Raw genomic sequence first — 9,080 nt, 5'->3', positions numbered from 1 at the left:
GCCTGACCCCCCCCCCCCCCCAATCAAAGATGCAAACTGAGCAAAGCAAGGCAGGCTAGCAGCTATGTTGCTGAGTACATGGCTTGCATGCCACAGGGGGCTATGGTGTCACCCATGCATAGGCTATGGGAATCGGTCATTCGAGGACAACAAAACAAGGCTGCCAGAAGGGATAGTAAATACATTACAGCACACTTTAGTCCCCCAGAGCTCAATTGGCAGTGTTGAATCTCTGAGTCTGGACTGGGCCCAAGCGGGAACAACAGCACACACAGCACTTTGGAATGACAAGGAAAGGGGGACAGCTGAATCGTGGGAGCCAGGACGCCACCTCACAGAGCTCCGCTGCCTGCTGCACGACCTGAGTAGGAACCGAGTGGGAGCGGGTTCACTCGTCTTCTGTCTGCGTGTGTTTTTTGTGTGTTTTTTTTCCTCCCAGTTTTCAGTGTCATTGCTCTCATTACTGTTTGTCTCTGTGGCCACAGGCATTAGTCATGCCTATTTATTGATGCAGATGGTGTAACATGCATTATAATTTTGTAGGTATGACGCAAAGGCAGCCTTGACATCTTAGGACAGATTTCTGGACAAGCCTAGTTTGCCAGCAGTGCTATTAATGATGTATTTACTCAGCTGATGGTATGTGTTTGCTTAGCGACTAATGGTGTCAGATACAAATAAGTGCTAGCGTGGGTGCGACTGCGCTAATTCTGTTTCAAGAACTTAAAGCATCATTCCAATGCATGTACCACCAGTATTTTGACACTCACTTAATATGCTTTATCGTGCACTTCACACCTACGTGGAGGCACTCAAAAAGAAACACAAGGGAAAGAGTGAGTATTTGACCTGCTGTTTCATCAGGGACACAGGAGGGGCCGTTGCTGCTGGTGTCTGTGTCCCTATGAAGCCTGCAAAGCAGCCTATTGGCAGTGAAAGAACTGATGAGGCAGGGAGGAGACTATATCTTCCTTCTGGGGCTGACAGTGAAGGCTGGAATGTCCTCGGCCTGAACAGCCTGCCTCTCTCTACTGTCATGTGGACAACAGCCACCACACTGGGTAGCCTGAGGAGAGCTGTCATGTGGGCCAGTGGGGTCTAGCAAGTCCTCCTCACACTCTTGTTTTGAAAGGGAGCCATGCACTCACAAACACATACACGCCTGCACTGTGCATCTACTGTAAGTATGCCTCTCATGAGAGGAAGCCCGGGTGGGTGTTTTATGTTACTGTTTTATGTTCTGTGTCCAGTGATTAGTGTTGAAAACCTCTTCCTGCTTGTAAGTAGCTGATCATATCAGGGTGTGAATGAAATTATTTCAGCACGCCTGCTCTTATTCTGTACTGCTGTGTCTGATTGAACTCTATTAATAAACCAAATCATCATGTACAACCCTGATCAACTGTAGAGCCTCGTTCCTCCCTAGGTTCAGTGTAAATCTCATCATGCCAAGTTCAGACCACCATTTCCTTACTGACATCTAAAATGCGCTCACACTTTACAACCTGTTATATCCCCTATGTACTTGTTTTTCTTGCCCCGCTGGACTTTGCTGTAGTAGTGTTGCTGTGTTCCCAGATCTCAGATACATCTTTGGCGAGTGCAGTGCATCATTGCTGTTAGAAAACATGTCCATAAAAATAAGTTTTATTATTAATAAAAAATTCACTCTTGACCTCAGAATCTCAAAAATGTCCATTTAGTAGCTTTAGCTTTCAACTGTATCACACAATCTGCCCAGTTGTCATGAATTGAGATGTTCAATTTTCCGAGGACTTTAAGGACATCTTGTTCATGTCAGTTGAAAAGTTGGGATTGAAAGTTCATTCTTGACCCTGGACAAATTATTTAACAAAACAGTCTTGCCACAAGCTCCATTTAGTAGCCATTTTGGAGCTTTCGATTGTACAACCCCAGGTTGTAATAAACTATATTTGTCCTTTCATTTTCAAACCCATGGAAAAGGCAGATAGACTGGTTATACAAGACAAGCTGGTACAGTAGCTCAGAGAACCAGGATAGGGACCAGTCTGTTATAAGAGGAGCAACCAAGTCAGAGCTTTTAAGAGCCACAGCAGACTGAGGCCCTTCAATGTCTGGATGAGTCAGGATGAGTGACACTCGCTGGTCACAGTCACTTCTCCTAAAAAATGGATGGAAGATAGAATACACCCACAGTATACTTTACCCCACACTGATAGGCATCTGGGATAATTAACGTGGCATTATTCTAGTGTCATTATGGTGTCACTTTAGCTCTGACACCACGGTGGCCTTGTGAGAGAATGGGTGGCGTGCAATGTAGTGTCAGGTGGTACAGCTAGACCAAGCTAACCTTCTGATAATCTCATCTCTTCCAGCTGTTATCCCTCTGACTGACTCAGAGCACAAACTGCTGGCACTCCATTTTGCCGTGGACCCTGGCAGAGACTGGGAGTGGGGGAGGGACGACAATGATAATACCAAGCTAGCCAAGTAAGTCCTGTATAGTATATCGCAGGGTGGTGATGCTTATCAACAAAGCAAACAGAGGTGCTGACTACGAAAGCAGCACCAGGAAGTGTGAGAAAGGAAAAACTGCAGCCCAAGGCAGTTCTGTTAGTCTACCCACAAGGCTGTATGTGGGGGATTTAACTCTGATTATGGGCTCCAGGCTCAGGTCACTTCAAAGAGTGAGCTGAGAGAGAACAAATTGTGAGTCACGTCAGTCATCCATAGGGTTTCCCAGGAATGGCCTCACTAAAGCAGCAACACCCTCTCTGAGTTTACCAAAGAGTGTATCTAAGGGTTTCTGTTTCACATTCCTGCCAGTCAGGGGGTTAGCTTATCCTTGAACAAGCTGCAGTATGAGCAATGCAGATATACAAAGAAAAGATGCTCAAACCGCTTCCTAATACCCTCTCTTTATAATCCCCTTAATGCATTGCAGGCATTGTTTATGTAGGGGTTCTACTTTATGCAACTGGTGAAATGCAGCAGGTTTCATATAGTGCTAAAATTCAAAAATGTCATGTTGAGATCCATAAATATGCTGCATATGCCATTAGGTTTTTGTGTCAAATGTCAGCTGTGTTATACCACTGCTTGTTGTTAATTGTGGATAAATGTTCTCCCACAGTCTCATCTTGTCTCTGGAGGCCAAACTCAACCTGCTGCACAGCTACATGAATGTAACATGGATCCGAATTCCGTCTGAAACAAGGGTAACTTTTTTGGACACGTGTGTCTTGTTTGTCGTGGTCAGTTTAGTTGTGGAGAGACTCCTCCATTCCAGATGTTCTTGAAACCACAGAGTGCAATCAGTCAGTTTTATTTACTGTCACAATGCAATGAGCTCAGGCATTCACGTGTTTGTACTGATTATGAATTCACAAAAATGAGGCAACTAAGTAATTTTTCAATGTTTTTTGGTGAATTTGTACATTGGGAGTCTTTTAAAAATCTCTACTTATAAACTAGAGATGAATTATTATAAAAATGTCCCGGAGACATCAATGCCTGTGCTATGTTCTGTGTTTTCTTCATTGCTGTATGTGTTTGTATCTCTGTGCAGGCTCCCCTGGCTCAGCCAGAGTCTCCCACAGCCTCAGCAGGTGAGGATGTCCAGTCTCTAGCTGAGTCCATGGACTCTGACCGCGAGTCTGTCGGCAGCAACTCTAACGTCAACAACGGCAAGTCCAGCAAGGAGAAGGACAAAGACAAGCAGCGCAAGGACAAAGACAAGAGCCGGGCTGACTCTGTAGCCAACAAACTAGGTAGCTTCAGCAAAACTCTGGGAATCAAACTGAAGAAGAATATGGGAGGTCTGGGTGGCCTAGTGCACGGCAAAATGAACAAATCTAACTCTGGCTCAGGTCGAAGTGGGGAGAATGGAGGGGAAAAGACAAAGAAGAAGGAGTCTAAGGCATCCAAGGGAAGCAAGGAGGAGTCGGGCCAGTCAACAAGCTCCACTTCCTCTGAGAAGGCCACTAGTCCCTCCCCTACAGACAGAGACAGACCGTCCAGCTCCTCTCCCACCGAGAGACAGGACAGCGCAGGGAGAGTCTCAGGGGACAAGACTCTGGAAAACTGGAAATACAGCACCGATGTCAAGCTCAGCCTCAACATCCTGCGGGCTGCTATGCAGGGGGAGCGCAAGTTTATTTTTGCAGGCCTCCTGCTCACCAGCCATCGGCACCAGTTCCATGAGGAGATGATAAGCTACTACCTGACCAACGCCCAGGAGCGCTTCAGTCAGGAGCAGGAGCAGAAGAGGAAGGAGGCCGAGAAGAAGCCACCTGTCACTAATGAGGTGGCCGTGAAGAAGCCTGAGCATGAGAGTGTCTTCCAGAGGGAGAGATCGGACAGCTCGCCTCCAGAGAGCTGCTCTCCCGTCCTGCCCCACCACTCCCACGCCTACAACCATAACTCACAGCCCCCACTGGGTCTCAAGATGCAGGGCAGGAACAGTCCCACTCCTGCAGCCCCTCTTGTCCCTGTCCCAGTCCCTCCTCTCACCCCGCCAATAGCCTCCCACCATGTCTCCCACCCAACCCCAGCCCCTGCGCCTTACTCCTCCCCCAGTATTGGTGCTAAGAGACCTGGGCCTGTTCCTGTGTCTGCCCACTACAGCCATACACCGCCCATCCAGAGGCACAGCGTGATTCACTTACAAGATGTCAACATGCAATCCTCCATCTTCCAAGATGACCCCTATAAGCCTGTGGTGGGCTCCCTTAAGACATGCGCCACCTACCCCCAGCAAAACCGCACACTCTCCTCCCAGAGTTACAGCCCTGCACGCCTGTCAGGGGTCCGCACTGTTAACACCATAGAGACCCTGTCCTACAACATGCCTGGCGAACACAAGTCCCACACCTACACCAATGGATTCAATGCGGGAGACATTCAGGACTGCCTGGAGTTTGCTGATGAGGACAACTCGTCTCACACCTGGCTCAACCAAGACAAAACCAAAGGGCGGAGCTCTGGAAGCCCTTTGTACTGCTTTCAGCAGCGCCGCTGCAAGAGGGAGAACTGCTCCTTCTACGGCAGGCCAGAGACAGAAAGCTACTGCTCCTACTGCTACAGAGAGGAGCTGAAACGCAGGGAGAGGGAGAGCAAAGTGCAGAGGCCTGCATAGCCATCACAACCACTTCAGCCACTTGTCAGCAAGGTCGCAGGAGACTTGAGGGAACTACACCATCTGCACTCTGCATTTAGAATAACATGATGGCAAACATTTTCCTATTTTGTTGAAGAATGCTGTTGTATTCCTGTCACCCTTCCCCTGTTAGTAAAGATTATTTCTTTATGATGGGGGATGCAGAACTTGAAACAGTGAGCAGCTTTGGCCAGAAATTGCGCTATTTTGTTTTGGGTTTTTTTTCTGTCTCATTGAATTTAGTCTTTTACTTGTTTTAGAGTAAAAGTAATTTCTCTGTGATGTAACTTTCTTTATGTGAGGGAAAGCTCTTTATTTTTCAAAGTACGAAAGATTTGCATCTTATCAGGAGGGAACATTTTAGCTCTTTTAATCAGTTTGAATGCAATACCTCTGCTTGGTTCTTCAAAATCTCTGTGGAAAATTTGTAGTTGTTTTGCAATCAAAATAAATTTAATGGGAGATTAATATTAGACTTTAAAGCAATAAATTGGTGATTTTTGCTACACCCGCTCCCAATTTTGTCTATGCACCAATAATATAGTTACTGTAGGTTAACTGTGTCTTGTAAATTGTAAAGGATTGTCACGGTGTGCTTTTGTAAACAAATTTGAACTACAGGAATTAAAATGTGTGAGCATTATAGATTGTAATGTTGGATTAGGATGAAATGTAAAACTATCTCATTTGTTAAGTGTACTTTTGTTCTTACCACGGTGCAATGATTTCCTGTGTCAGAATTGGACTCAAAATATTGTGTAAGATATCATTTCACATTTTTGCCCGTAGTCGACTTCCTAAAGACCACAAACACTGCCAAACTGGCTTCTTTAAAAAAAGAAAAAAAAAAAAAAAAAACACGATTCAAATTTTCAAAATGTTTTCTGTGGCAAACACCGAAAATATGCATAGGATGATTGCTTCTCGAATATGCAGTGTTTATGGTGTGTTTCTCTGAGTCGCCTGTTAACTACTCTATTCGGTCAATGTGTGTTAGATGAAAAGAATTATGAGTAGTGATGGCGGGCCGATGCGTATTTGTCTGAAGTGTGATTTACGTGTCTCTTCCCCCCTACACACACAACACGATGTGCAATCATGCTATTAGCACTACGTGGTGACCTGCAGTATAGATGTGTCACCGGTCCAGTGTGCGATTGTCTGTTCTTCTTCCATATCTAGAGGCCGTTAAAAGAAGCACCTGCTGCTAAGAGCACCTCAAGCCTTTGTGATCATCAGTGCTTTAACCAATCAGTGGGTTTGTAAAACCCCAGGCCTCCAAGTGCTTTCTGCTCATTCAACATGACTACTGTAAGACGCAGTGTTTGTGTTGCTGTTTGTTCTGGTGATGCTTGGATAATGTACCATGCTGTCCTTAACTAAGTGTGTCCTGGCCAAGGATGTCCACTGCTCCCTCAGTTTGCTTCTGTCTCTCTCCTGTACACACTGCAGTGTTGCTCCTCTTTGTTTCTATGTGACCAGTTCATGGACTCTCACCATGTTAGGACTGTAAGATATGATTTTGTATTCCTTTAAGAGTTTTACACTACTTTAAATTATTGATTTGCACATTAGGTACAGATGTAAATATGAAAAAAAAAAAATAGTTTATTGTTACAAACATGGTGTGTCTGCGTCTTTTTTGTTTTTCTTCAAGGAGGCTTGAGAAATCTAGAGATTATAGATTAGATTTTTTGGCTGAGGAAGTGTTTTAATCCATACAATGTTCTGACAGTTTTAGGTGATCACCTCCACCAATGAGGTTATGTTTTCTGTGCCATTTGTTTGTCTGTCAGCAGGATTACAGGAAAAACTACTGGCCTGATTTCCATAAAACTTGGTGGAAAAGTGTAGCATTGGCCAATGAAAATCACATGGCAGATACAAAATTATTTTTTTACATAGCACTATTCATATATATTCACACAGCACACAATAAATGCACAGCTGAGCTGATGCTTCAGCTAGGCACAACCATAATTTGACACACTAATTCTATAGTTTTGGAAATAGATCCAGACATATATAGTGGTTGCATCAAAGAAGACCAGACTGTTGGCCCTGACAGAGGTCTGCGCTCTCCAGAGTGGCCTTCTAGTTTTAAGAAACCAGGGAGATCATGTTATTTTCTCTTGATCCACAGACACTACAGTACACCTTTTTGCTGTTTATTTGCTTCCATCTTCACTTTTGTTTTCTAGTCAGGCCTAAAAGCAGATTATAAAAGCCTTCTGCCTGGTCTTTTAAACTCCATGCCTCAAGTCTATAACACAGACTCTAAAAAGATTTTAAGTCTCCCAACTGAAGCAGACAAACCTGATGACCTCAGTGACATTGCCAGGGTTAATTTCTCAGACTTGGCAAAGTTTCACCAGAGCCTCAGACATCATACAACTGTATAGTACATCCCATTGCATCCAAATTGATCTTCAATCAGTGCAGTGCCTCTTTAAGAGGCTGAGGATCTGAATTTTTAGATTTAGACCCTTTCAATGGTTGTTTATAAGACTCAGTGTTAATGGAAAAATGTAATCAATCTTGTGTTGGCTTTTTTGAATGACTCAACCAAAACAGAACGAGGGGAAAATTCCAACCAAAATTGACCTGAGGTTACAGAGCTGAGATTCTTAGGCGTGAACTGCCAAGTAGGGCAGCATTCCAGATTGAGAGCTATAACTCTGCCTTCGTCATCCAGAGACACTCCTACATTGGCGGAGGAGGGTTGACGCCACGCAGTGAAACAGGCCTTCGAATAGCTACAGAAAATCCACAAGTGCATTCATGTGAAGTGTCCTCCATGTGATGGTTTAATCTGGTGAGGGCTTGCTGCATGTGAGCACAAGTCACATCAAGACAAATGTATGAAACATTTCATAAAAATGACAACATTCAGAGATTGTTATTCACTTATGTCATTGTAGATGCATGAAGTAAATTACATCTTACAGAGTAAAAAGGGTTTTGTCCTGGCATGTTAAAAGCTATTACTAAAGGCTTCCAGTCAGATTGTCATAAACAAGGGGTCATTACTCTTTTGGATTGTTTAAGCTATGCTCGACTGGTTGGTCCACCGTTTTCTGAAATCTCTTAACTATTGGATGTATTGCCATGAAATTCTGAACAGACATTTATGGTCCCCACAGGATGAATCCCAATTACTCCTGTGATTCTTTGACTTATTGTCTAGCTCTGCCTGCTGGTCAAATATTTCACTTATTTGGTGAAATGTTTCAACATTTACTGGTGCATTGGATTTGCTCGCTCTCTCAAAAATAGACATGACAATTCAAACACAAATAGCAGCGGTTGATCAGGCAGGTAAAACAGCAGTGGCTATACAACTCTAAAATTACAAGAATTGAATTAGTTCAGTTATTTAACACATACAGCAAAAACATACTTGCTAAATACCTGACAAATAATATTTACCTCACACAATGCAGTAAGTACTCAACCCAGCTCTGACTCCACCTCATTTATGGATCAGATGTTTAGGCCCACTGCAATGTGAATCATGTTATCAAAAGGCACACAACTAGTAAACTTGCATAACTCTACTAGACAACATCTTTTTACCTCAGCGTTAACCACTGCCTTCTCTGTGGTGAACCTTTAGCACAACAGGCTATTCAGCTGACAAGGTCTGGACAACAGGTGACTTAAAATACCTGTGATTAAAACATTGTCAGCCTTGACTCATAACTCCTACAAAACATACCTGCTCTCTAGCCACACTGGACCACAATGCCTACAGAGAGATCCTGAGTGCTCTCTATAAATCAACTCCTAAAGCGGCACAGGTGTGTGCTTGCTTCTAGAGAGACAGGGGGGTGGAGCTTCACTGAGAGGCTATAGCCGACCTTGGCCTTACTAGGCCAAAAGCCTGCCTATCACACTATTTATACTGTACATATTTATACTTAGGTCTTGTTAAACT

General features: G+C 44.1%; 1 protein-coding gene and 1 long non-coding RNA gene across 2 annotated transcripts in view; one reads left to right on the top strand and one right to left on the bottom strand.

Moving 5' to 3' along the window:
• otud7a (OTU deubiquitinase 7A) overlaps window positions 1-6,764 on the top strand; it is a 21,025-nt gene extending 14,261 nt beyond the window's left edge. The window contains exons 10-12 of the mRNA XM_046038395.1: window positions 2,361-2,475; window positions 3,119-3,203; window positions 3,554-6,764. Of these exons, the coding sequence (XP_045894351.1) occupies window positions 2,361-2,475; window positions 3,119-3,203; window positions 3,554-5,122 (1,769 nt within the window). The 3' untranslated portion in view covers window positions 5,123-6,764. The remainder of the gene's footprint in view (window positions 1-2,360; window positions 2,476-3,118; window positions 3,204-3,553) is intronic.
• Window positions 6,765-6,820: 56 nt separating this feature from the next.
• On the bottom strand, window positions 6,821-8,858 carry LOC123962336. Its single transcript, XR_006822903.1, has 3 exons — window positions 8,720-8,858; window positions 8,573-8,643; window positions 6,821-7,969 (listed from the first exon to the last, which is right to left on the bottom strand). It is a non-coding gene; the product is annotated as an uncharacterized LOC123962336 (long non-coding RNA).
• Window positions 8,859-9,080: the final 222 nt, after the last annotated feature.

Source organism: Micropterus dolomieu, linkage group LG22, assembly GCF_021292245.1.
Source record: "Micropterus dolomieu isolate WLL.071019.BEF.003 ecotype Adirondacks linkage group LG22, ASM2129224v1, whole genome shotgun sequence".
NCBI lineage: Eukaryota > Metazoa > Chordata > Actinopteri > Centrarchiformes > Centrarchidae > Micropterus > Micropterus dolomieu.
This window is presented reverse-complemented; position numbering and strand designations above follow the sequence as displayed.